At 46.8% G+C, this 27,611-nt stretch overlaps 3 protein-coding genes across 3 annotated transcripts; 2 read left to right on the top strand and 1 right to left on the bottom strand.

The window, feature by feature from the left end:
- Positions 1–1,375: 1,375 nt before the first annotated feature.
- LOC127801283 (ethylene-responsive transcription factor WRI1-like) lies at positions 1,376–2,753 on the top strand. The gene is made up of 4 exons (XM_052336248.1): positions 1,376–1,459; positions 1,529–1,653; positions 1,935–2,002; positions 2,141–2,753. Exons 2-4 carry the CDS (start codon positions 1,550–1,552, stop codon positions 2,620–2,622), a joined length of 654 nt encoding a protein of 217 aa, XP_052192208.1. The 5' UTR covers positions 1,376–1,459; positions 1,529–1,549; the 3' UTR covers positions 2,623–2,753.
- Positions 2,754–4,051: 1,298 nt separating this feature from the next.
- LOC127801285 (ethylene-responsive transcription factor WRI1-like) lies at positions 4,052–6,492 on the top strand. Its single transcript, XM_052336250.1, has 7 exons — positions 4,052–4,371; positions 4,494–4,576; positions 4,818–4,826; positions 4,947–5,035; positions 5,113–5,237; positions 5,336–5,412; positions 5,840–6,492. The coding sequence occupies exons 1-7, from the start codon at positions 4,184–4,186 to the stop codon at positions 6,439–6,441; spliced, it is 1,173 nt and encodes a 390-aa protein (XP_052192210.1). The 5' UTR covers positions 4,052–4,183; the 3' UTR covers positions 6,442–6,492.
- A 156-nt stretch (positions 6,493–6,648) lies between these two features.
- Positions 6,649–27,117, bottom strand: LOC127801284 (uncharacterized). The gene is made up of 4 exons (XM_052336249.1): positions 26,809–27,117; positions 23,376–23,469; positions 23,160–23,264; positions 6,649–6,972 (listed from the first exon to the last, which is right to left on the bottom strand). The coding sequence occupies exons 1-4, from the start codon at positions 26,988–26,990 to the stop codon at positions 6,703–6,705; spliced, it is 651 nt and encodes a 216-aa protein (XP_052192209.1). The 5' UTR covers positions 26,991–27,117; the 3' UTR covers positions 6,649–6,702.
- Between the last annotated feature and the right edge of the window lie 494 nt (positions 27,118–27,611).

Here is a 27,611-nt window from a genome sequence, read left to right as displayed (position 1 = left end):
AAGACAAATGGGATCAAGTTACAGACAATAATGCAGACAATTGTAATTTTAACGATGAGAGAATTAGTGATTTAGGTGAAACAAGTCTTTATAGGAATGAACTTGGTCGGAGAGTCTAAGAAGCAAACAACAGATGCCCTATAGCTAGGAGCCTAAACAAATTAAAAGCAAGAAATTAAGCAAATCCATTCACAGCATCACCGGCGATGGAACAGGAACAGGAACCTAACAAAAACAAGGTTCTGATTCGTCACTTTGCCTCTGATGACAAAATCTTACACATCTTGGTTTACTTCCACAACAATATTATTAAGATAGCAAAATCATTTTCATTCAACAAAATCACAACAGTATAACTATTACACGGTATTTCAAGACTTTGGGACCAATAAAATCAGCAATTCAGGCCTTATAATGGGTTGGGCTCCAATATAGAAGAAAATAGGCTCCAATATATATCGGCCGGGTTTGGTTTGCCAATTGCCAGAAGAGCCTCAACCTTTAACCGATGGAAAAGCCAGCAAGAAATTTGATTAATTACGAGATTAATTGCCCATCCCTTACAAAAACATGCATGGCTAGCCATGTGTTGCTGTGTTGGCTCTAGAGATCCAAGGTTAAGTTAAGTTAACCCAACCACGGTTAGTGAACCACCCAAGGTGGGGTTTGCTGCTGAAGCCTTTAAATCCATGCTCTGTTCATCCTCTCCAGCATTCCAACTCTCTCTCTCTCTCTCTCTGACTTAAATTAAACAGCCGGCCGGTCAACCGGAGATGGCGCCGCCTTCTTCTTACTCTTCAAACAGAAAACAACCCAACCCCAAGAATGCTGATCGGAGCTCCAAACCCGTCCGCAAAAGAAGATCCATTTACAGAGGCCTTTCCTGGTATATACATATATATATCTGAATATGTTATCTATATGAATCTTGTAATTATGCGGATTGGATGTAATTGTTTTGTTGGTGGGTATTTTGGACTTTCATGGTGGCGCAAGGAACCGTTCCACGGGGAGATTCGACGCTCACCTGCGGGACAAGGGTTTAGGGAATGACACTCGGAAGAAGAGAGGAAGACAATGTTAGTATATCTTTCTTCAACTTAGATTTAAAGAAATGAACTAATATCAAGGAAATCTGCCATATCTCTGAGTTTTTCCTCTTTTAACAATCATATCTCTGAACGTGGGTTCAATTTTTTCTTTGATATCTGACCATCCGGCCGATCGACATTCATCTACGCCTTTATCGCCGCCATTAGTTTATCTCGGCAAGTTCTTTCTCGCCTTCTTCTTTTCCTGTTTTTTTGTATAAAACTTATTTTTTTTTTAAAAAAAAAAATCAATCTTTAATTGGTGTTTTATTTACTCAGGTGCGTACAAGGACGAGGTAGCGGCGGCGCGTGCGGTCGATCTCGCCGCACTGAAGTCCTGGGGCGCCAGCGACTCCTTAAATTTTCCGGTAATCTTCGGTTCCGTTCTTTCCTTTATTCCGGCGACCGGATATGATTAATTTGGTTTCAAAACACAGGTTCAAACATACGCCAAGGAGATGGAGGAAATGAAGAGGTTCTCGACGGAAGAATACTTGGCGGCTCTGCGACGTGAGAGCGACAGCTTCGCCAGGGGCGCCTCCAAGTACCGCGGCGTCGCAAGGTAAGCCGATTCACGGCCGCCACAACCGCGCGCCGGCTGAGTGCAGACAAGCATATTGCATGGCAAGGTGGTCTGTGGGGCCCGCTCTGGGCCCCAAACTGTCACATTTTGCTCATGCGACACACAAAACAACAAACGTGCATCGCTAGCTTGCACGAACGTTATCCGCACAAACTTACAAATTATAATATATATATATATATATATCTAAGGCAAACACATAGAATTTTCTCTAATTATAAATTAATTATATAAGTGTTGTGTTCTGTATATCATTACAGGCACAATGACAGGTGGGAAGCGAGGATTGGCCGAGTGATAGGAAAGAATTTATATTTGGGAACTTATGGTGAGATATATCTTCGATCGTAACACTATTATTATTATTATCTTTAAATATGTTTAAACATGTAACATTTATTATTTTAAATTGGGAACAAATTAATTTCCATATACTAATATGAATATATATTTTTGTTGATCAAAGACACTGAAGAAGAAGCTGCGCAAGCGTACGACATGGCAGCAATATTGTGCAAGGGGCGGAATGCCGTCACCAACTTCAACGTCAACATCTACGCCGATTGCCTGATGAGTAACCTTGCGCTTGACGGCGAGCAGTGGGAACTGGAGAAGCACCAAGAAGAGGAGGAGGAGGAGGATCAGGAGAAGCCAAAGCCGGTTTGTCTCCGGGAACGAGAGGCAGATGATGAAGAGCTATGTCCTTCGGTTATGGCCGCCACAATGGCTGCGATGGACGGCATCGTTGTCAGTCTTCCTCCAGCACCGGATCCGGAGGTTCTCGCTGAGGAGGAAGCCCCCCTCGAGCTGCCGAACTCGTCGGAGTACGGTGAGGCCGACTTTGACGACATCGATACAATGTTGTCTGAGATGCTGACCGACGACAATGGTTTGGCCTTTGACCCAGATAGCCTGTTGAACGCCACCGATCATGACTTGGTGGGATGAGCTGAGCTGAGTTATCGCCGCGCCATCCTCCTCCGCCCCCCGGATCATCATCAACACCGTCTTCCTTGTGATCAAAGGGCCCACTGTGGACTTTTGGGCCAATAGGAGAGCGCCATGTCATATGTGACAGAAACAGTAAAAGAAGACTTGCCGATAATGTTGATATATTAAATAAATCATTTTGATTATATGAAATAATGTTGTAAAAAAAAACTCCAAAATATTCATTTTTATTTTACTTTAAAGAACTTTATACAAATACGATTTAAAATATATATTTTTATTTACACATGCATAACGCACGATATTTCTCTAATTTCAAAACCATTTCGATAATAGTGTTTTGAATTTTTAAGTGGTACAAGTCAAAATTTGCCTAAGTACTTGTGATGGACATTAGATTTGTAAGTATGTTATGTTGTAATGAATTTTAGAATAGAAAATATTAAACAAAAATAATTTGATCATATTTTAGTTTTAAGGTTTGAGGACGAGGAAACCTCACCTTGCATCGATGCCAATAAAATTTTTATTTTATGACGATCTGTTTTGAGATACGTAAATCATATCCGCTATGATAGAGGAGAACGTGAAAACTATTGTCTTATCTTGTCGAGATACAAAATGGGTAATAGGGTTTGAGGTCAACGACAATGTAAGCACGTCTATTATCATTATTCAAATTTTAGTAATATAGTTATTTTTTATTTTTTAACCGACATATATAAAAGTTGTTTTAAGAAAATAATTTATTAATAATACTTTGCAATACAAAAATATAATATAATGTTTGATTGCGCAATAGAATAAATATAGATATAAAAATATGGATAACGGAAAAATATATAATTAATTCCCTGGTATTGGACTACTTCTAACGGGTAATATTTTGGGCCCAATATGCAAGACATTGGTTAATTGGGCTCCAACATGAGCCCACCCGGCGTGCCTTCCGGGTTGCTTGAAGGGGTTGGCTCGTAATTAAGGCGAAGAGGGATGGCTCTTTGCAGAGGTAACACCGTTCTGGACACATCGTTGCAACAAATTTAGTTTTTATATTTTTATATCAAAAAATAAATTTAACTAACAAAATTAATTAATTTAGATCTTAATTACTTATTATATTTGTAATTAAATTTAATAGGCCCAAACCAAGTGGATTCCAAATTAGACGCGGCCCACTAACCACCCTATCCATGCTTTCAGAAAGTGACGTGGAAGCCAGCCAAGAGTTTTGTTAATTACGAGAAGGCCATCTCGTCTACTGGATGGAATTTGGGAATTGGGACCGATTAGTTAACCCATGGTGGGTTAACGAACCCATGTCTGGTTAATCACTTAACGCTGTCCGCTGATCCAGCTTTATAAATCCAGTTCCCATGGCCTCTCTCTCTCTCTCTCTCTCTCTCTCTCTCCCCCTCCATGTTTTGGTAACCCACTTTAGCTCACCGGTAAGCCAATCTTTCAACTCTCTCTCTCTCTCTCTCTGTTAAACCTACTGTCTCGTCTCTCTAACTCTTTCTTGAACCCTTCATCGGAATTCACCAGCCGGCCGCCGGAGATGACACCTCCTCCTCCTCCCTCTTCTTCTTCTTCTTCCTATTCTCCGTCGACATCCTATCTAGATCAGACTGGCGGTGATCTGCATCGTCAACAATCAACCAAGCGCAAGGGGAAGCGTTCAGACAATGCTGATCAGATCTCCAACTCCGCCGCCAGAAGAAGCTCCATCTATAGAGGTGTCACCAGGTCTCTCTCTCTCTCTCTCTCTCTCCCTCTCTCTCTGTGAATGTAATAATTTTATGTGTATAAATGTATGTCTTGGATATGTAATTTGCGGTGGGATTTGTGGATTTGCATGGCGGCGACAGGCACAGGTGCACCGGGAGGTTTGAGGCCCACCTGTGGGACAAGAGTTCGTGGAACGGCATTCAGAACAAGAGAGGACGACAAAGTTAGTATCTTTCTTTAACTTACATTAATTTGTTTCCCTTCCTTTAATTGAAGAAATGAAAGTTAAATCAAGGAGATCTGCCATCTCTGCCTTTTTCCTTTTTTTAATTGTTACTATGATCAGCTTTTCGATTACAATAACATATATATATATATATCTGAATGTGGGGTTTAATCAATTTGTTCTTTGATCTCTGACCATCCCGCCCTTCATCTACGCTTTTCTCGCTGCCATCAATTAGTTTATCTGGGTATGTTCATCTTCTCCTCACCCTAATCCCACTTCCATTTGACACCACTTACCTTCTTTAATTTCTTTCTTCCTTTTTCGTTTTGGTACATCTATATCTATATCGATGCATATCATTTAGGTGCATACCATGACGAGGAAGCCGCCGCGCATACATTCGATCTTGCTGCACTCAAGTACTGGGGCGCCGCCGCGCCCTTAAATTTTCCGGTAACCGTCGGTTCGATTGGTTTCTTTATTCCGGCGATGGAATATATATAATTAATAAATTTGGTTCGGAAAAGCAGATCGAAACTTACGCCAAGGAGATGGAGGAAATGGGGAAACTGTCGAAGGAGGAGTACTTGGCATCGCTGCGGCGGCGGAGCAATGGCTTCGCCAGGGGCGCATCCAAGTACCGCGGCGTCGCGAGGTACGCCGATTGGCCAAATGGTCCAAAGTCCAAACATACGTTAATACTTATCTAGAATTGTGTATAAAATTTGTGTTAAATATTGTGGGGTTCCGCAGACACCATCACAACGGCCGGTGGGAGGCGAGGATCGGGCGAGTCACCCTCAGCAAGTACTTGTACTTGGGGACTTACAGTAAGATTGTCTTCACGATGCCATCCTTCTCTAGAAAAAAAGTTACAAACTTTTTGACAAATATTTGGTTGTTATCATTTTTTTAATGAAGATGCTGATTTGGTTGAGGATGTTGGTCGTACAAACGGCCTTTTCTGGGTCATTGGGCTTTGCACGTGATGGGATCTCTCTTCTCACGTGTCCTGGGGGGGGAGATCACATCACTTCACTATAGCCGCTTTGATATTTTTATTACCGCACTGCAGGGGCTTTTGGGTTGTGTTTGGTAATGGAGGTAATGGGATGGTATATATATTTATCCCAGATCCGGATCCAGATCCGGACCCGGCCAGCTGTTTTTTATTTTACAGTATCTTTTACAAAAGCTTTTCACTTTTTATTCTATCTCTATCTATATCTCTGTCTCTGTCATGGTTCTGAACTGAAGGCACCGAAGAAGAAGCAGCAGAAGCATACGACATGGCAGCCATAAAATACAGAGGGCCAAACGCAGTCACAAACTTCGACATCAGCATCTACGCAGACCGTCTGAACAACATATTTGCCCTTAACGGCATGCTGCAGAGGCAACCGCCAGAAGAAATACCCGCGGAAGAGAACAAGAAGATGAGCGAGAAGAACAAGATAAAGAAAAAGAACAAGAAGCAGAAGCGGCAAGAGCCGGCTCCACAGGAGGAGAAAGAAGAAAAAATAAATCTACAGCCGGTACATGATCTACTATCTCCTTCGGTTACGGCACTCGAAATGGAGGCCATGGAGAGTCTGCTGCTTCCGGCGCCGGATATTGTCTCCGAGGTAGCCGGTCGGCTGCCAGAGCTGTTGGACGACGGAGGCTTTGAGGACATTGAAACCTTGATTGGTGCACTGACCAACGACGACGATGATGAGGGTCTGGAGTTCGATCCAGATAGCTTGTTTACCGCCGACGTGGTGGCCGGGGCCGAGGAGGAGAAGAAGCGGGAAGGATATGCTTCGCCGCCGCCGCCATTTCCGTCATCTTCAACAACAACCTTGGTTTCTTGTAACTAGAGCTTTATTTCCTGTCGCTTGGTTGTTTTTTTAAGGTTTTGAATGTTAAGCCTTGTTTGCCAATTTAGTTCTAGGTTTTGGACCTTTGGTTAAAGGGCATTTGTTTTTTTTTTCTCAACACACTCCATTGGCATTAGGTGAGATTAAAGCTTGTATTGTACAGCAATGACAGCTCAAAAGTAAGAAGTTTAAAAAGACATGTTAACATATGGGCAAGGCAGGCAGTTGACTTCAAGAAAGCGAGCATTCTGTACTTACAATCTATTCGGCCTCAAGGGCTGCAATCTCATATCTAACTTCTTCCAAATGTTCATTTATGGTGGTCACGGCATCCTGCACGCCTCTGATGGCTTCCTTGAGAGCATTGTCGTATTCAGCATCTGCTTCGGCCTCTTCTGTGCCGGCTGCTTCGGTTATCTCGTGGACATGCACACACTCATGCTCCAGAGGCTTCTTGAATCTGCAGTTCTCGTGGCTCACCAGGCGTTCCGAGGGCCGACCTGCCTTCTTCAACACCTGAATTGTCGCTGTCTGCCACACCAAATCAAGGCGGGTTTGTAAGAGCACAAATTGTCAAACACAGAAAGCAAGCATTTTTTGGAATGGTTCTATATGTTTGCAATAGAGCAATGCACCTGGATCAACTGAAGAACGAATGACAGAACTTTCTTCTCTTTACCTTAATATATATAAGGCCCTAAAGATAAACCCCTTCCTGTACATGAAAATGAGCAACTTTCCGTGCGCACACACACATATAGCTTAAGAAACAGATATTAAAGTAGAATATGTATTTGTGTTAGAAATGAAGGTGGTAGAAATGCCACAATCATGCTATCAAACTTTTCCCAATCCCGGCTGGGGAAACCTCGGCGACCTCCACAGGAGGCTCCTTGGCAGTCTCACCAGGCTGAGCCGCGGCGACCCCGGATAGCTCGGCCCCGACCTGAGGAGCTTGCGCTGCGACCAAAAACGAGTCAAGGGTATTGGCATCATCAGCATCTTCCGCGGCCTCGGCAGCATACCGAGCCACCTCCTCGACAGCCTGCGCACCGAAAAAGGAGAAATCCATCTCAGGATGGTTCACCCAAAGGGTGTACAGAAATGCCGAGCAGGTGTCGGATCTGGTCTCCCTACGAGCCGCGTCCATCCGCTCTCCGACCTCCGCCCTTATATCGTCAATGGTCCTCTTGGCAAGCTCCTCGCATCGGACGGCACGATCATCCGCCCGTGTCCGCTCCTCCTTCGCCTCCCTAAGCTCGGCCTCGGTTGATCTGAGTCGCTCCTCAGCCCTCCGCAACTCCGCCTTCGCTCCATTTAGCTCGCCGGTGAGCCCGGAGTTGGCTTGCTCCCACATGTTCTTCGATCTGCGAAGCTCCTCGTCGAGATCTTTATTCTTCTGGATCTCCATCCTCAGACGCGTCAAGCAACCCTCCACCTCCTTTTGAGTGGCAAGAAGCTCGACCTGGAGATCTTTCTTCTCGTCCGAGAGCTTCGTTATTTCGGCCTTTTGGGCGTTCTTCTCGTCCTCAAGCTTCGCGATTTCGGCCTGACGGGACATGCTCACCGACTGAAGCTGCTCCTCAAAATCTTTGTACTGAGCTCGGAGCTTCACGGCAGCAAGAGAAGTCTGCAAAAGAAGAAATGTTAGCTCATTAAAAAACCAAAGGGGTAGGTTAAGAAACCAAGGTACGAAGAATTCCTACTTACCACCAGGCTGTGACGGGCGACAAAATCACAAAGGGGGATTCCCTTTAACTTCGGGTCGTCAAGGGGCTTAGAGTTCGGACCCAGGAAATCGGGCACGGAATCCAGGAGGGGACCAACAAAGACCCCTCCTGGCAGGGCCTCCACGGCCAGCTCCTTCTCACGGACCCTGACCCGTTTGGCCCTGATATCCTCCCCCTGTTGCAGCTGGTCCGATCTCCGTTTCGAGCTGGCAGCAGGAGCGTCTCGAACCTCCACCGCAACCTCCTTCCCACGGGCTCCGCTCGAACCATGGTCTCGGGAGGCAGGTGGCCGATGCCCCAACTGCAGATGAGCTTGCTTTGATTGTTGGGGCTGACGGGGCAGTGTTCTTTGCCGCTGCTCCTGCTGCCCCCCCCGCGACTGCTGGGTTTGCTGCTGCTGGGGGCGTGACTGCGGCTGCGGCTGCTCCGACCTGCCATCCCGCGAGCTATAGCTCGGGGTTATGGAAGACGTAGTGCTCGACCTCGCCCTATGGCGCTTCGGTTGGAGGAGCTCGAGATCAACCATATTATCGTCTTGGTCGGCTTCCCCTCTTGAACTGTTCGTCTCAGCGAGCTGTAAGCCGGAAGAGAGAACCTCCGCACCCAAGTCCCTGAAATGATCTCCCTCGACAGTCTCGGTGCCAAGAGGAGGGGCGAGCTCGTATTCGCGAAGTAGCTCGTCTGAAAGTTCAAGAATCTCCGAGCTCGACTCCGCAGCCACAAGTTTGCCAAGGATATCAGTCTCCTCGGCCGATAAAATCGGTTTCTTCCCCCCAAAATCTGCATCAAAACATGAGCAAGTTAAAACAAACACTCTCGGAACAAAGGAAAGATTCGTGAGAGCTCATCTTCTCTTACCAGGGGTCAGTACGAAGCTACGATTCCTAAGTAAAGAAAGGGAAGGGCAAGACACGAAGAACCAACTGGACTTGTAATCGCCCACGTTGGACTTCCCCTTTGCTTTACCCTGAGGGAGGGCGGCCTTGTACGGAGAAGGACGGGCCGCCAGGTAATACAGCCCGTCCTTGGCATTTTTGAAAGAAAATAAAAATCTTATCAGTTTTGGGGAAGGGAGAGGAAGTTTGTTTATAAGGAATAAAACGGCCAAAGAAGTAAGTTGGGCATACGAATTCGGTGTTAGTTGGAAGGGGGCGAGCTTGACGTCGTTCAAGAGGGCGATAAGGTACGGGGCTATTGGGAACCTAAAGCCAGACTCGAGGTGTTGGGGGCTAATAGCTACGAAATTGGCTGGCGGGTAGGCTGCATGGGAGCTCGATGCAGGGATGTATACTCGGCAGGTCCTGGGGAGACGAAACTCCTGAGCACAAGTCATCACCTCGTGAAGCTTGGCCTTGGACGAGAATCTCTTGAAGACCGCAAGATCAGCAGCGATCTGATCTTGAACCTTCAGCTCGGTTTCCCGAGAGGTCGGGACGGCGACCTCCCTGCACCCTGAGCTCGCACCCCCAAGATTTTGGCCCTCCATAACGAGACAATCTTCGGAGCTCGAAGTGTCGTTTTCTCCTACGATATAATTGCAGCGCTTTTGACCTGAATTTCCACGGTGTTGGTCGGACATCTACAAAGGAAAAGAGAGAACAGTCAGGTCGCAAGTCGCGAACCAGACCTCAAGAAACTAGAAGAAAAACCCTAAAACGTCCCCTAGGTCTTCCAGGCCGAGCGCTTCGCAAAAGGGGTACCGCCTAGGGCGGAGGGGCTGCAGCCGCAAGCCCGGTGTTCCATGAAAAGCTAATCCTAAGGTCATTGGACCCAAAGGCCCAGCAAACGACAAACCGAATCGTGCCGTTTCTCCAAAAATGAGAACGACATCGATCGACGAAGCCAGAGGAACCACCGACGGCTAACCAACGGTGGACGGCCTCACAAGAAGAAGAAGAAAGTCACGACAAACTTACCTAAAAGCTGCGCTTGACGACTGAATGAGGACTCGTACCAAGCACCGGACGAGAACGGCAGACGTCTGAAAGCACGGCGATAACGGAGGCCTCGAGAGAGAAAAAACAAGAAAGCAGGGAGGCAAAAGTTTGAGGGAGTTTCAAAATAGCGTGAAAGAAGAAGCGGGTGGACACTCCCCACTATTTATACTGACGGCCTGATCCATCCCAACCGTCGGATCAAATGACGACTTATCACATGCTCGGCATCCAGCGGCCGCACAACAGCTTGTGGGTCCCACGAGTTTAATCATGCGCAGAAATGGGGAGGGGGCGCGCATTAAATGCGCTGCCGACAAAGCGTGCTGCGTGGAACGACGAGACTTAAGGTGATTGGACAGAAGTTGGAGGGATGGAAGAACAGCTGGCACGCGTCAGTTCCCAGCACGAAGATCGTACCGCGAACTGGGGGGCTTATGTTATATGTATTTCCCGCATCTCCCCGCATGGGCCAGACTCGGTCCGATAGACCGGCCCAATCACCCAAGGCCGAGAAGGCCCGGACGACCTCGTCAAGGAAGGTCCAGCCTCCATCAAAGACCCGGAACTCGTAAAGCGAGCGTATGGCGAGCTCCCGGTAATCCCCCAACGAGCTCGGAGCAATCGACTAACGAGCTCCTGAAATATCCTCCAGATCGCTGGGCCATCCAGGTCGCTCGCCTAAAATCTCCAGCTCGCATGAGCGGCAAAGCTGCTGAGAAGTCAGAGGTAGGGTCCGATCACTTTATCTGTAACAGCCCATGCCCCTCGTAATGAGGATCCCACTCCCGGTCTTGCGAAGGCGGTAAGAACTATTTGTCCCCCATTATACAAACACTGTATTTTTATATATTATCTAGATTGTAAAAGTCCCTCAAGAAAAATGGAAATAAAGGGGGCCATGAGGGGCAAAGAGGAGGGACACAGAAAAAAGAATAATCAGATACCGCCACTCTGGGAGAATGATCAGAGGGCGGCCGTGGACTAGGCATCGTTCTGGCCGAACCACGTAAAAGATTCTGGTGTACACGCTTGGAACTTTGGGGGAGGGGGGGGTTTTCTTCCTTCCTTCTCGGTATTTTTTTGGATTGACTCACCGCGGCCCAAAACGAATCACGGTCGGCCGAAATCAAACGTCGACATTTTGGCGCTAGAGGAAGGGGCCGCTCTGATCAATAGCCATGGCTAGAGGAAGGAATACTAGAAGTTCCGAGGCGGCGGTCGACCCGCCTGAAAATCACCACGACCGACCACGAGACTTACCACCAAATGGAGGACCCATTGCCCCGACAGCCGATACTCCTTTGCCGCCGCCCGCCGGAGACGCTCCCGGCATACCACCACGGATCCCTGTCCAGCCTACTGTCCAAATCACCGGGACAGGGACGATCCGGGACTGGCAACAGCGCCAGGAAGCATTGGAGAATACGGTAATGCAACTCGCTGACGCGGTCAGAATTCTGGCCCAAGCTCAAGCACGGGCTGTCCGCGACCCACCGGCGTCGCCTCGCAGGGTCCGCCAACCGCGGGAGGAGAGACACCCACCCGCGGAAGAAGATATCGGGGATAACTACCCGTCCCCAATTCACCGCTCCCCAGTCCGAGAAAGAAGCAGGCGATCGCAAGCCCAGCAATCAGTAGGACCGGACTCAACTGTGGAAGAGCTGTATCAGAGGGTGCGACAGCTGGAGGAACGACAAGGAGTCCGCAGCCAGAATAATGGCCGTGGGGATAGGACGCCGTTCGCCAGAGAAATTGAGCTCGAACCCCTGCCCCGGAGGTTTAAGGTCCCGAGCATGCCGCAATATAATGGGGACAGCGACCCCTATGATTACCTGGATGCGTACAACGTGCAAATGGATCTACAGACAACCAGCTCGCTGGCTAAATGTCGCGCCTTCCCAGCAATCTTAGGAGACATCCCCCGAGCTTGGTTCAGAAGCCTTCCGCCTCGTAGCATCAACAGCTGGGAGGAGTGCCAACAGAGGTTCCTTAACCAATACAGGGCTCTAAGGAGGCAGCTCGCGCCACCTTGCCACCTCGCCACCGTATTCCAGAAAGCAAACGAACCATTAAGGGATTACATCGCCAGGTTCAGGCGCGAGGTGAGCAACGTCGAGGATCCCTCGGATGAAAGTATCCTAACGGCGATCTCCGCCGGCCTCCGAAAAGACGGAAAGCTCTACGAGAGCATCTACCGAACCCCGGTCAAAGACCTGGGGGAATTCTATGAACGAGCTTCCAAGGAAATCCGATGGGAAGACGCCTTCGGGACGAAGAAGCCCGTCGGGTCGAGAGAAGAAGTTGGGGGCTCCAGCCAGAGTAAGAAAAGGCACAACGGAGACGCCGGAAGAGAAGCTCGGGGGGAGCGCTCGAGCAATGAAGTGTTCAAGCGAGCTCGGAAGGCAGAGGGAGATGAGCGACCTCATAGATCACAGCGCTTTGACAGCTACTGTGCCCTGTCAGACCCCCAAGAAAGGATCTTCGCCATCGAAAGGAACAAAGAGGAATTCGGGAAGCCCAACCCGTTAAGAACCCCAAACAAATTCCGAAACAAAGAAAAATTTTGCGCATACCACAACGAGGCGGGTCACAACACCTCGGAATGCTGGGCCCTAAGGGACGCCATCGAAGATCTGATAAGAAGAGGTCGCTTGAAAGATTACGTGGTGCGGCCGACTAATCAACCAAGCCAGCCGCCGGTACAGCAGCAGCCTCCCACCGACGACGACCAAGCACCGGCTGTACGAACCATCTACACGATCCATGGCGGGCCCCACCTCGCTGGTTCCTCCCACAAATCCCGCGACAAATACATACGAGAGGCCAACCATGTCTTGCTAGCGAGATCGGGCGAACAGCCGGTTCCCGCGAAGCGGCCTAGGGGTAACCCAATCCCGGAGAAGATGTTTTTCTCGGAAGAAGACGCCAGAGACGTCCATTGGCCGCACAACGACGCACTCGTTATACGAGCCCAGGTCGGCAACTCCGAAGTGCGGAGGATAATGGTGGACACGGGCAGCTCGGTAAATGTAATGTACAGAGCATGCTTCGATCAGATGGGTTTGGGACCGGAACAGTTGGCTTCGTCCCCAGAGCCACTCTATGGTTTCACGGGAGACGCAGTGATTCCCGTCGGTCGGATCAGCCTTCCCCTTACCATCGGGGATGCGAACCGCCAGGCCACTACTTTGGCAGAATTCCTCATAATTGACTGCCCCTCAGCATACAACGTCGTACTCGGAAGGCCGGCGATGAACGACCTGGATCTAGTGACCTCAACCAGGTCGCTTACGGTGAAATTCCCGACCCCTGACGGTGTAGGGTGTGTACGAGGCGAGCAGCACCTCGCAAGACGTTGCTATGAGGACGCCCTGAAAATGGGAGCAAAGGGAAAGAAAGTAAATATCATCGCAAAAGTCGGCCCGCGATCGACCGGCCGATGGGAGGACCTGGATCCACGCGAGGTCGACTGCGAAAAGCCCACCGGTCCCATGGAAGAGCTCGAAGATATCTCAGTCGGCGAGGCAGACGAGGAAAGGCACCTCAAGCTAGGCAAGAGTCTAGCCCCCGAGGTAAAATCCCAACTTATAGATTTCCTTAAAGCTAACCTTGATGTATTCGCATGGAACCACGAAGATATGGTGGGAATCGCCCCAGAAGTCATGTCACACAGGCTCAACGTAGATCCAGGCTACAAGCCAGTACGCCAGAAGAGGAGGCCAATGACTCCGGAGCGTTATACCGCTCTTAAAGAAGAAGTGGACAAACTCTTGGCGAATAATTTCATCAAGGAAGCCCACTATCCGGTCTGGGTGGCCAACCCGGTCCTAGTAAAAAAGAAAAACGGGAAGTGGAGGACCTGCATCGACTTCACCGACCTGAACAAGGCCTGTCCTAAAGACAGCTTTCCCCTCCCCAGAATCGATCAACTCGTAGATGCAACGGCTGGTCACCGCCTCCTCAGTTTCATGGATGCCTATTCAGGCTACAACCAAATCCCCATGAACCCAACGGACCAAGAGCACACCTCGTTCATAACCGACCGGGGGCTCTATTGTTACAAGGTCATGCCCTTTGGATTGAAGAATGCTGGCGCGACCTACCAGAGGCTGGTCAATACGATGTTCGAAACACTGATCGGAAAAACCATGGAAGTATACGTTGACGACATGCTGGTAAAATCCGAGCAAGTGACGGACCACGTTTCCGATCTAAGAGAAACGTTTGGAGTCCTCAGGAAATATCAGATGAAGCTCAACCCGCTCAAGTGCGCCTTCGGTGTAGCCTCTGGAAAATTTCTTGGGTTTATGGTAAACAACAGAGGCATTGAAGCCAACCCAGACAAAATTAAGGCTCTGCTCGACATGAGGTCGCCTATAAGAAAGAAGGAGGTGCAAAGCCTCAATGGTCAGGTCGCGGCTCTGAGCCGTTTCATTTCAAAGGCAACTGACAAGTGTGCCCCTTTCTTCGAGCTTCTAAAAAAGGAGAAAGACTTCAGATGGACAGAAGAATGCGAGTTCGCATTCCAACAACTAAAGGAGTACATGGGACGGGCCCCGCTGCTCGCCAAACCTAAGGAGGGAGAGAGGTTGACCTTGTACTTAGGAGTATCCCAACAGGCTCTCAGCGCGGCCCTCGTTCGGGGGGAAGAAGGGGTGCAGCACCCCATTTATTACGTCTCCAAAAGCCTAATCGATGCAGAAACAAGGTACGCACCAATCGAAAAATTAGCTTACTGTCTAATAGTGGCGTCGAGGAAGCTGCGACCCTATTTTCAAGCTCATGAGATCGAAGTCCTGACCAAATACCCATTGAAACAAATCCTCCAAAAACCGGATACCTCAGGTCGTTTACTAAAATGGTCTATTGAGCTCGCTCAGTTCGACATAAAGTACAAACCAAGGACGGCGATAAAGGGTCAAGCGTTGGCAGACTTCATTGCCGAGTTTACTGGGCCAATTGACGAAGAGCCGGAAAACCTGAAAGGACCGTCCTGGGAACTATACGTCGATGGATCATCGAACGAACAAGGAGCGGGAGCCGGGCTTATGCTAATAAGCCCCGAAGGTCACAAAATCCTCTGCGCCCTGAGGTTCGGTTTTTTAGCCACCAATAATGAATCCGAGTATGAAGCCTTACTAGCAGGACTCCGCCTGGCAAAGGAAATACGAGCTGAATTCTTGGAGATCTTCAGCGACTCTCAACTAGTTGTCAACCAGGTGCGGGGAGAATACCAGGCCAGAGACACGAAGATGGCAGCATACTTACAGAAGGCACGCGAACTTTTAGCCACTTTCGAAAAATATGAAATGCATCAAATCCCCCGTTCCCAGAACTCTCATGCGGACGCTCTGGCTCGCCTAGCAACTGCCCGGGACGCAGAATTCTTGGGGGACATACCTGTCGATTTTTTGGCCACCCCGAGCACAGAACAACGAGATGAAACGCTACTGATCACGGTGCCCCAAAACTCATGGATGACCCCCATCTTGGAATATCTGCAAGACGGGAAACTACCGGAAGACAAGCTGGAAGCACGTCGCCTGCGAGCTCAAGCCGCCCGATATTGCATCTACGATGAAAGACTGTACAAGAGGGGATTCTCAGCCCCACTCCTGAGGTGCATTGACGGCACCGATTGCCAGTCTGTGCTAGAAGAAATTCATGCAGGCCACTGCGGTAATCATGCAGGGGCACTCTCTCTGGCACAAAAGGCCCTCCGACAAGGGTTTTATTGGCCCACCGTGAAGCAAGATGCCATAGAGACGGTCAAGAAATGCGAGAAGTGCCAAAGGTTCGCCAAGGTTCCGCGAGCTCCGCCGGCCTACCTGCAGCAGATGAGCAGCCCTTGGCCCTTTGCCATTTGGGGCATGGATCTAATCGGGCCGCTGCCCACGGCTCGCGGAGGATGCAAACATGCCATAGTGGCAGTTGACTACTTCACCAAATGGGCAGAGGCCAAAGAGCTCGCACAGATCACCAGTGCGAAGACACAAGCTTTTACATGGGATAACATAATCTGCAGATTTGGAGTGCCACAGCAAATAGTAACGGACAACGGAACCCAATTTACCAGCGAGCAATTCATCCAATTCTGCGAGTCAATGGGGATTCAAAAGAGTTTCACCGCCGTTGATCACCCCCAGGCCAATGGGCAGGTCGAAGCAGTCAACAAAATAATCAAGCAGACCCTGAAGACAAAGCTTGAGGCTAGAAAGGGGGCCTGGGTGGATGAACTGCAAACAGTGCTATGGACCTATCGAACAACAGCCCGAAGCAGCACTGGAGAAACCCCATTCTCAATGGCGTATGGGTCGGAGGCTATGATCCCCGCTGAGAATAAAGTGGCCAGCCACCGAAGGGCCACCTTCAGCTCAGATCGCAATAACGAGCTACTGGCGGCTAATCTGGACCTGCTCGAGGAATCAAGAGATGTAGCTCGCGTGAGGATCGCAATTTATCAACAAAGAGTGGCACGATACTATAACAGGAAGGTCCGAATCCGACGTTACAACGTCGGAGATCCGGTACTACGCCTAGTACTACCAGGAGCACGGGCGGCAAGCGATGGCACCTTAGGGCCTAACTGGGAAGGTCCATTTATCATCAAAGAAAATTTGAATAACGGAGCATACCATCTGGCAAACATGGACGGTCTCCCTCTCCCACGAGCTTGGAACGCAGAACATCTTCGTCCTTACTTCAGATAAATGTAATCGTTCTTGCCTATGCTCCGTCTTTTTCATTACGAATGACTTTCATGATTCTGGTCAGAATTTATGAACTTTCATTACACTTTATTCTTATTGGTATTCGATTGAATGCCCCCGTAACGAGGGGTCGAGAAGCCATGGTTTGCGAGCTGATGCCTAAATAACCTAGCCACGGCGCTACGGTCAACGGCTTAACCGAGCATTTACCTCGGTCCCTCCATCAGGTCGTGGTTTGCGAGCTGAGAACCAGTCATCTTGACTTTATGTCATGGTTCGGAACCTACTGAGCAACCACTTCCACAAGTAACCCCGAGCTTGGGTTCGCTAGCCGAGGTCCTTTTATCTTGGCTTAAAGCCATGGTCTGCGACCTACCTGGGTGTTCCCTCTCAGTTCAAATAAAACTTGTAGAAGCCACTGGGTGTTAGCTGAGGACGTAACCCGACCTACCTGGACACATATCCCGGCCGTACAAGTCAAACGAAATAACAAGCCATGGTGTGTTAGCTGGGGTCACTCTATGACCCGCCTGAACATATAACTTGGTGCTACAGGCTGCGCTTTCACTAGCTGGGGTCCTCCTATCTTGGCTTAAAGCCATGGTCTGCGACCTACCTGAGTGTTCGCTCCCAATTTATTGAAAACTTATTAAAGCCTCAACATGCCGGCCGAGGCCATGGCATAAGCTCATACCCTAGCAAACTTTGCGTATTGGACCCTATCAGCTGAGGTCCGTCTTAACTTGGCTAAAAATAAAGCATTCGCGACCTATCAGGCACACGCCCTATAACGAGCTTCTCAGCCACCGCATGTTAGACAAGATCACAAGGCCGTCCGACTTTACATATATCTCGGGAAGGCTCTCGTTATTTCGTCAAAACATGCCGAACGGGGTTTCCTGGAAATTGCCTAGGCATGAGTGTTCGCGCTGATTATTACAACTATCATCAACGAGCTGGTTAAAGAGCGTTAGTTTACGAGCTGATAAAACTCCGGATCTACCTGGGCCTATTTTCGAACAGTTTATTATCAAGTTACATACTCAAAAGTTCCTTATCAGTGGACCTTTCAAAAATACGGGGGCTTTGTTGAAGAAATTTCAAATTATACCGTGAAGAAGTTACTTTCATGATTCAAGAATCGTCATCAGAGATAACTTGAATTCGCGAAGAAATCTGAGGCAACGTGCACAAAATGCCAATTCTTTATTATGAGATGAAGGTCACATTACAAAAAAAAAAAAAAAAAAAAAAAAAAAAAAAAAAAAATACATGTGGGAATCCTAGCTAAGAGGGGCGTTTGGTTCTGCAGAATCAACCTCGACAGGGCGAGCTTCAGTGGGTATGGTCGGCTGGAGATCGACCTCGACAATCCCGGCTGGGGAAACCTCGGCGACCTCCACAGGAGGCTCCTTGGCAGTCTCACCAGGCTGAGCCGCGGCGACCCCGGATAGCTCGGCCCCGACCTGAGGAGCTTGCGCTGCGACCAAAAACGAGTCAAGGGTATTGGCATCATCAGCATCTTCCGCGGCCTCGGCAGCATACCGAGCCACCTCCTCGACAGCCTGCGCACCGAAAAAGGAGAAATCCATCTCAGGATGGTTCACCCAAAGGGTGTACAGAAATGCCGAGCAGGTGTCGGATCTGGTCTCCCTACGAGCCGCGTCCATCCGCTCTCCGACCTCCGCCCTTATATCGTCAATGGTCCTCTTGGCAAGCTCCTCGCATCGGACGGCACGATCATCCGCCCGTGTCCGCTCCTCCTTCGCCTCCCTAAGCTCGGCCTCGGTTGATCTGAGTCGCTCCTCAGCCCTCCGCAACTCCGCCTTCGCTCCATTTAGCTCGCCGGTGAGCCCGGAGTTGGCTTGCTCCCACATGTTCTTCGATCTGCGAAGCTCCTCGTCGAGATCTTTATTCTTCTGGATCTCCATCCTCAGACGCGTCAAGCAACCCTCCACCTCCTTTTGAGTGGCAAGAAGCTCGACCTGGAGATCTTTCTTCTCGTCCGAGAGCTTCGTTATTTCGGCCTTTTGGGCGTTCTTCTCGTCCTCAAGCTTCGCGATTTCGGCCTGACGGGACATGCTCACCGACTGAAGCTGCTCCTCAAAATCTTTGTACTGAGCTCGGAGCTTCACGGCAGCAAGAGAAGTCTGCAAAAGAAGAAATGTTAGCTCATTAAAAAACCAAAGGGGTAGGTTAAGAAACCAAGGTACGAAGAATTCCTACTTACCACCAGGCTGTGACGGGCGACAAAATCACAAAGGGGGATTCCCTTTAACTTCGGGTCGTCAAGGGGCTTAGAGTTCGGACCCAGGAAATCGGGCACGGAATCCAGGAGGGGACCAACAAAGACCCCTCCTGGCAGGGCCTCCACGGCCAGCTCCTTCTCACGGACCCTGACCCGTTTGGCCCTGATATCCTCCCCCTGTTGCAGCTGGTCCGATCTCCGTTTCGAGCTGGCAGCAGGAGCGTCTCGAACCTCCACCGCAACCTCCTTCCCACGGGCTCCGCTCGAACCATGGTCTCGGGAGGCAGGTGGCCGATGCCCCAACTGCAGATGAGCTTGCTTTGATTGTTGGGGCTGACGGGGCAGTGTTCTTTGCCGCTGCTCCTGCTGCCCCCCCCCGCGACTGCTGGGTTTGCTGCTGCTGGGGGCGTGACTGCGGCTGCGGCTGCTCCGACCTGCCATCCCGCGAGCTATAGCTCGGGGTTATGGAAGACGTAGTGCTCGACCTCGCCCTATGGCGCTTCGGTTGGAGGAGCTCGAGATCAACCATATTATCGTCTTGGTCGGCTTCCCCTCTTGAACTGTTCGTCTCAGCGAGCTGTAAGCCGGAAGAGAGAACCTCCGCACCCAAGTCCCTGAAATGATCTCCCTCGACAGTCTCGGTGCCAAGAGGAGGGGCGAGCTCGTATTCGCGAAGTAGCTCGTCTGAAAGTTCAAGAATCTCCGAGCTCGACTCCGCAGCCACAAGTTTGCCAAGGATATCAGTCTCCTCGGCCGATAAAATCGGTTTCTTCCCCCCAAAATCTGCATCAAAACATGAGCAAGTTAAAACAAACACTCTCGGAACAAAGGAAAGATTCGTGAGAGCTCATCTTCTCTTACCAGGGGTCAGTACGAAGCTACGATTCCTAAGTAAAGAAAGGGAAGGGCAAGACACGAAGAACCAACTGGACTTGTAATCGCCCACGTTGGACTTCCCCTTTGCTTTACCCTGAGGGAGGGCGGCCTTGTACGGAGAAGGACGGGCCGCCAGGTAATACAGCCCGTCCTTGGCATTTTTGAAAGAAAATAAAAATCTTATCAGTTTTGGGGAAGGGAGAGGAAGTTTGTTTATAAGGAATAAAACGGCCAAAGAAGTAAGTTGGGCATACGAATTCGGTGTTAGTTGGAAGGGGGCGAGCTTGACGTCGTTCAAGAGGGCGATAAGGTACGGGGCTATTGGGAACCTAAAGCCAGACTCGAGGTGTTGGGGGCTAATAGCTACGAAATTGGCTGGCGGGTAGGCTGCATGGGAGCTCGATGCAGGGATGTATACTCGGCAGGTCCTGGGGAGACGAAACTCCTGAGCACAAGTCATCACCTCGTGAAGCTTGGCCTTGGACGAGAATCTCTTGAAGACCGCAAGATCAGCAGCGATCTGATCTTGAACCTTCAGCTCGGTTTCCCGAGAGGTCGGGACGGCGACCTCCCTGCACCCTGAGCTCGCACCCCCAAGATTTTGGCCCTCCATAACGAGACAATCTTCGGAGCTCGAAGTGTCGTTTTCTCCTACGATATAATTGCAGCGCTTTTGACCTGAATTTCCACGGTGTTGGTCGGACATCTACAAAGGAAAAGAGAGAACAGTCAGGTCGCAAGTCGCGAACCAGACCTCAAGAAACTAGAAGAAAAACCCTAAAACGTCCCCTAGGTCTTCCAGGCCGAGCGCTTCGCAAAAGGGGTACCGCCTAGGGCGGAGGGGCTGCAGCCGCAAGCCCGGTGTTCCATGAAAAGCTAATCCTAAGGTCATTGGACCCAAAGGCCCAGCAAACGACAAACCGAATCGTGCCGTTTCTCCAAAAATGAGAACGACATCGATCGACGAAGCCAGAGGAACCACCGACGGCTAACCAACGGTGGACGGCCTCACAAGAAGAAGAAGAAAGTCACGACAAACTTACCTAAAAGCTGCGCTTGACGACTGAATGAGGACTCGTACCAAGCACCGGACGAGAACGGCAGACGTCTGAAAGCACGGCGATAACGGAGGCCTCGAGAGAGAAAAAACAAGAAAGCAGGGAGGCAAAAGTTTGAGGGAGTTTCAAAATAGCGTGAAAGAAGAAGCGGGTGGACACTCCCCACTATTTATACTGACGGCCTGATCCATCCCAACCGTCGGATCAAATGACGACTTATCACATGCTCGGCATCCAGCGGCCGCACAACAGCTTGTGGGTCCCACGAGTTTAATCATGCGCAGAAATGGGGAGGGGGCGCGCATTAAATGCGCTGCCGACAAAGCGTGCTGCGTGGAACGACGAGACTTAAGGTGATTGGACAGAAGTTGGAGGGATGGAAGAACAGCTGGCACGCGTCAGTTCCCAGCACGAAGATCGTACCGCGAACTGGGGGGCTTATGTTATATGTATTTCCCGCATCTCCCCGCATGGGCCAGACTCGGTCCGATAGACCGGCCCAATCACCCAAGGCCGAGAAGGCCCGGACGACCTCGTCAAGGAAGGTCCAGCCTCCATCAAAGACCCGGAACTCGTAAAGCGAGCGTATGGCGAGCTCCCGGTAATCCCCCAACGAGCTCGGAGCAATCGACTAACGAGCTCCTGAAATATCCTCCAGATCGCTGGGCCATCCAGGTCGCTCGCCTAAAATCTCCAGCTCGCATGAGCGGCAAAGCTGCTGAGAAGTCAGAGGTAGGGTCCGATCACTTTATCTGTAACAGCCCATGCCCCTCGTAATGAGGATCCCACTCCCGGTCTTGCGAAGGCGGTAAGAACTATTTGTCCCCCATTATACAAACACTGTATTTTTATATATTATCTAGATTGTAAAAGTCCCTCAAGAAAAATGGAAATAAAGGGGGCCATGAGGGGCAAAGAGGAGGGACACAGAAAAAAGAATAATCAGATACCGCCACTCTGGGAGAATGATCAGAGGGCGGCCGTGGACTAGGCATCGTTCTGGCCGAACCACGTAAAAGATTCTGGTGTACACGCTTGGAACTTTGGGGGAGGGGGGGGTTTTCTTCCTTCCTTCTCGGTATTTTTTTGGATTGACTCACCGCGGCCCAAAACGAATCACGGTCGGCCGAAATCAAACGTCGACAGTAATAATTCATGCATTGTTCTCTTCTGACATTAGGTGGCAGCAATCAAGATTTCCCTGCTTTTGCAAGTGTAGTGAGTTGAAATTAGCAGTTGTTCCATGGCCGCCCTTGGATCATGAACAGAGAAGAGAATGGAAGGGTGAACAGTTTAACTGGATCATGAAGGAACCAGTTAAACCCTGCACATTAATGTTGTAGTCACTCTATTGCCGCATCAAAATGTCAACATTGCATTTTTTTCATGTTTCATGTCCATATCCGTATTTCTTACCACAAGATAATAATTATGAAGAATGTAAAATAAACTATAACAAAATGTTAGAAGGAATAAATCAGCAAGAAAGTTCAAATAAAGTAATAACTCAAAATGATTCAGCTGCCACACGAAACTACAATGTTAATACAATGGATGTGACAAAATTGCATATAATGAACTTCAAAAAAACATGTACAATTGTTTCAAATGGAAATGTAATTTGCTCGAAGAGGATGGTTGACTATTAAGTCAGAGATGGTTATTTCAAGGATATCTGAATTTTGTTAAGGATGCTCACTCAAAGAAGTATCTGCAATTTTTCTCTCACACAAACGCTCCACTTTTAAATACACTCCGCCAAAAGCAGTTTGGAACACAACGGTTGCAGATGTGGTGGTTACATGGCTATGGTATTTATCTTATTTAATATTAATGGAACATTATTACTCCATATCATATTTTTGAAATTATTCTGGCCTTTCTTGGGTAACCTATATGACTTACCTGCATTAATAATTTACCAAGTTACATTTCCTTATGGTAATTTCCCCAGAGAATAGAAGGGGAAAAAGAAATAAGGGAGTGGAGGGTCAGTGAAAAGTGAAGGGGGTTGGCATATCTTTTAACATCCCAATCTTTACCCTATTCAATTGGTCTGATGACATTCAGAGAAGTTTGAAACACAAAAGAATTGCAACTGATCCAACTCATCCCATGATAAAATGCAATAAGAATTTGAAGAAGGGAGAAAAACACACCAGTTCCAGTTTCTGTTTTTCCTGTGTTTGAATGGCTCTGAGAAGGCAAGCTAGATCATCTCGGAAGCAATCAGGGCTCAGAAATTTTGACTCCATTTCACAGACCTTGAACATGGGGAAGGCTGAAATCAATCAATATGCCGGGGAATGGACCAAGGGGAGAGAGAGAGAGAGAGAGGAAAAAACTAAAAATTATGAGGTGATTTTCTCACGTACTTGCTTTGAGCACTCACTAAATTCTAATGTGACCTCACTGCAAAGTTGTTGGTAAGCTGATTCCCCTCCTGAAACCATATAGTCCGTGAACCCCCTGCCAAACAAATAATTGCAAGATATGACGCAAAATTTAAGCTAGGAAAATAATTTGATTCAAGCAAGAACACTAACATGTCCATAAAAGCGCAAAGAAGACACACATTCCCTCAACAACACACTAAGATAGCCTGGGGAAGGGTGGCTTGGACTATAAAGATGGTATTTTATAATTGGAATTTGACATAACTATCTCTCCTCATAAAACTTAACAATGTTTGCATAAACTCAATAAATATTTTTAAGAAATCTTTAATGATTTAGGAGGTATGTTTGTTCTCAGTTAGTTTTCTTCAACCAACTGAGCCAACTGAAGGTGGGTTTACTATTTAATAGGCACCGCGAGACAAACTTTCAAATGATCGATGGTGCTCACTGCCAAGATAAGTTTCAATGTTGTTTTAGTTTTAGCATGTCTCAAACAACAATACATAAAGCTTAATCCCTCTAGGTAGAGTCAGTTACATGGATTCTAGCTCATTGATCATCTCTATCTATATCTCTATCTATAACAATATCTTCTGTAAGGCCATTAAAATGCTATTTTGTCTAAGTATCCATTATAAGAATAACTGATGATTTTTAAGCTAGTGTTGGCTAGTTTTTGTTCCAAGCTTGCAACCACATGTAATAAAGAATAATAACTTCTAACACTAAAACTGTTTTAGTCTGCCTCAGAAATATAAATATATATATACACACAGAGTGAAATTTTGATTGTCCAACAATGTTATGTGCCTTGGTTTCCTAGTAAAAAAAATGTTTTTGATCATGTCCCTAGAAAGGAGATGGTGCTTTGTTCATGGTTCAAACCATTAAATAAAATCTAAAATGTGTAAATAAAGTTCTAAATCTATTTTAAAATGCTTGATGCATGAGCAAGTTAAGCTTTGTTCTTCAAAATTTAATTTTAAAACAAAAGAATCTAGAGAGATTAATACTAATAAATCCACATTATTTTTAGTTTGTCATGGATCTCAATTTGATTTTCTTAGACTTCATAATATACAATATGTATAAGTAATGCACATGCATAACCTGAAGTCATCCTACACAGACTTGGTTATAAGTTCCTAGCGAGGGTGCATGTTTGAATATTGACCCATTGAAAACCTTTAATCTTGTGTATAATATTCTTAAATAAAATAATAGCATTTAAAAATGTATTTGGAATTAAATGGGAAAGAGACAAAATGAGATCCATATCTCTTATCAATGTTAAAATCTTCAATTTTTTCTTTATTATTAAATATGGGCTTCTTTTTTCTTTAGTTAATAAATATTGGAGTATCCAAGGGGTCAGACATATATCCCATCCTCTCAAACATTTCATATACAATGGACACAAACACACAAGGGGGAGTAGAAAAGTTCATGTAATATATACCTTGAATATAACACAAACAATATCAAATGCATACAATATGTGTTGACACATGCGATGTGTCCAATGCTTTCATATAAATGTTTGTGGTTATTAATTAGCCTTCCGTTATCCATCATATTTGACTTGATGAAGTAGCATTCTTTGTCTCTTTGATGATATTTTTGTCAATCTATTATTATTATTTTTTTTTTGAAAAAAAAAATTGTCAATCTATTCATTAAAAGAAAAGTTCTCTATTAGATTTTAGGTTATGCAATTCCTCGAGGGTCTCCTAGAAAAGAGTCTTCACGGGAACCGTAGTCAAGGTGATGTGGTGTGGAAAGTTTACCCATGATTATGGCATTCAAATTAGAGAACCTTTTATATATTACTCTTCATGCAGTCAACAGAAGAATCATTCCTATGATACATATTGAAGCCCAATCATCTTTCACATAAAAGATGTAGTTGCAGTAGTTAAAGTTTTAACAGTCCTGGTAATTTGGCATTCATGGACCTCCTTTTCTAATCTTTCTGTCTTTTTATTTTTTGCTGAAAAATCTTTCATTCCTGTAAATATTGTCTGGCCAGAAAAAGGCATTTGGTTGGAAATTGATGATTCGTTACTTGGAAATATTGATGTATCAAGTTCCTATTCCAGAACAAACATAAAGATACACATTCCAATAATCAGCAATAGAAAGCCTGCCTAGCACTGAACAATTACCCTGATGGTTTCAATCCCATCAAACCTCCTCCTTGAAAGTAAAGGTCTCTCTAGCCAATTCCTATATAAAAGAAACTAAGCACAATTCCATATAATCAAGGTCCCCAGTCTCTCAAGTTGGAATAATTTTCTCCATAAAAATTAAAACTGTACAGAATATTCTCTTCACTTCACTTATCAACACCATATTACCATTATGGTTTACCCGTCTATGCCTTTGATTAGCCATAGTATGAAAAAAAGTCAGTATCCATGTCACTCCCCTTTAGGCACAATTACAAAGCCCTGGCTTTTGCCTTTGACTAATTGTTCACCTTCCGAATTCTACAAAATCCTCCTTTAACCACCTTCTATGATCTCCAAATGTGAAAAAAACCAACCTGCATTTGCTCATCAAAAACCATAATATCCTTCGATACTTTTGCTTCCCAAAACCCCACTACAAGCCAACACCAGAACTTGTTGATGAGTCGTTTCATGCCCCCAACGATCATGTATGCTGCAGTGTAAATAGGAGAAACTATTGTGGTTCAATTTCTTCAAGTCCTGTTTCAAAATTTTATTTGATAAGATGAAGGTGAATTTCCTCTAAAATCATTACAGTTCCACCAATTGTTATTCACATTTTGAAAGTTACTCGCCTGAAGCCATATATTTTCAATATGAAATGGGTCCCTAGCCACCTATTGGGAACAATCACAAGAAACACCCACAAATTTTAAGAATCCTCCTATCCACCTTAGTACAAAGTCAGACACACCTTGTCATCGAAAATCAAACGCTCCAGAAGCCACAATTCGCTCTAATCAACTCCCCACGCCCTCACTTAAAAGGAATCATCATCGCCACACCCACACTTGCGGCAACCAAAAAGGTCTAATCCCAGCCATCTTTCTCCTAACCAACCATCCATCAACTACGATCAACGGCCACAAGTCAATGGTCTCCTCCTTACTTGTTCTAGATTAAGAAAGTAAGGTCGAGAATTGAAACGAGAACATAAGAGAAGTACCAGATTCCAGAAAAAAATAGTAACTGATATCGGATACCGCCCGGCCCCACCCAAAAAAAAAAAAAAAACACCCTTCTGGATATCAAATTACAGCAAATTAAGACTATGAATCTTATAGAGCCAATAACAAATAACCAACCAAACGGGAAAAAAGGAAAAAAAAAAGTGGGGGGAACAGATTAGCCTCTAAGAAGAAGTCGATCGGAAAAAGAGACTCTAGGTTTGTACTGACTGTTTAAGCTTGGAGTAAGCCAGGGCTCTTCGCTGCTGAACTCCAAGAAACCGTCGAAGAAGACCGACCGCCGCCAGCTTGGAGGGAGAAGAAGCGCAGCGCCCATTTTCATCCAATACGTCCATTGCGTCTGAATCTGATGAATCGTCTCTGATCGAAACCTTCTTCTCAAAATCTTCCATTCTCTCACTCTCACTCACTCTCTGCGCCAAAATTATGAAACGGAGTTCTAATTTCAGGAACCGATGCCATAGAGACAGAGAGAGAGAGACCCTGAATTTATGCGCGTGTGAACTGTGAACTGCAGCGTAGCGTAAATAGGGGGAAACCCACTGCCAATGTTTGATATTGAAATCTTGAATTGTTAAAAGAAATTTTACTATCATTTTTGTACATCTTAAGATATACGAGGGGTATTATGATCAAAATATTTTGTGCCTCTTCATGCGCCTCACGAGAGATATTTTTATAATTGATACACCTTTATCTAGCTCAAAATATACACAAAAGTATACCAATAACATTATTCATCAACTATTTCTTTCTTTATGATATTACATTACATAAGCTTCATTTGTCCAAACTAGCTACCAACACGCTAATCTTTTAAAGTTGATAGATACGAGCTCTTACTCATTGAGTCATTAAACTAATATTTGTCAATCAAAATATAAATTAAAAAAATAAAATATAAAAAATATTTCAAATAAAAATAATTTTTATTATATTTCTTAAATTTATTCATGTAACTTCTTATTTTAATTTTTTTAGATAAATTTATTTTTCTTCCTCCTTCGAATAAA

This window comes from Diospyros lotus, chromosome 5, assembly GCF_014633365.1.
Source record: "Diospyros lotus cultivar Yz01 chromosome 5, ASM1463336v1, whole genome shotgun sequence".
In the NCBI taxonomy this organism is placed as follows: domain Eukaryota; kingdom Viridiplantae; phylum Streptophyta; class Magnoliopsida; order Ericales; family Ebenaceae; genus Diospyros; species Diospyros lotus.
Note: the sequence above shows the minus strand (reverse complement) of the source record. Positions and strands in the feature narration are given on the sequence as shown.

Bases quoted from the DNA above. Each gene is read 5' to 3' on its own strand.
- LOC127801283 (XM_052336248.1), top strand. From the start codon at position 1,550: ATGGAGGAAATGAAGAGGTTCTCGACGGAAGAATACTTGGCGGCTCTG. The intron at 1,654-1,934 runs GTAAGCCGATTC...ATATCATTACAG, and splicing joins AAGTACCGCGGCGTCGCAAG to GCACAATGACAGGTGGGAAG. The intron at 2,003-2,140 runs GTGAGATATATC...TGTTGATCAAAG, and splicing joins TTTATATTTGGGAACTTATG to ACACTGAAGAAGAAGCTGCG.
- LOC127801285 (XM_052336250.1), top strand. From the start codon at position 4,184: ATGACACCTCCTCCTCCTCCCTCTTCTTCTTCTTCTTCCTATTCTCCG. The intron at 5,036-5,112 runs GTAACCGTCGGT...TCGGAAAAGCAG, and splicing joins CCGCGCCCTTAAATTTTCCG to ATCGAAACTTACGCCAAGGA. The intron at 5,413-5,839 runs GTAAGATTGTCT...TCTGAACTGAAG, and splicing joins CTTGTACTTGGGGACTTACA to GCACCGAAGAAGAAGCAGCA.
- LOC127801284 (XM_052336249.1), bottom strand. From the start codon at position 26,990: ATGGAAGATTTTGAGAAGAAGGTTTCGATCAGAGACGATTCATCAGAT. The intron at 23,470-26,808 runs GTCAGTACAAAC...TTTGTTTGGCAG, and splicing joins GCTTACTCCAAGCTTAAACA to GGGGTTCACGGACTATATGG. The intron at 23,265-23,375 runs GTACGTGAGAAA...CCCATGTTCAAG, and splicing joins TTAGTGAGTGCTCAAAGCAA to GTCTGTGAAATGGAGTCAAA.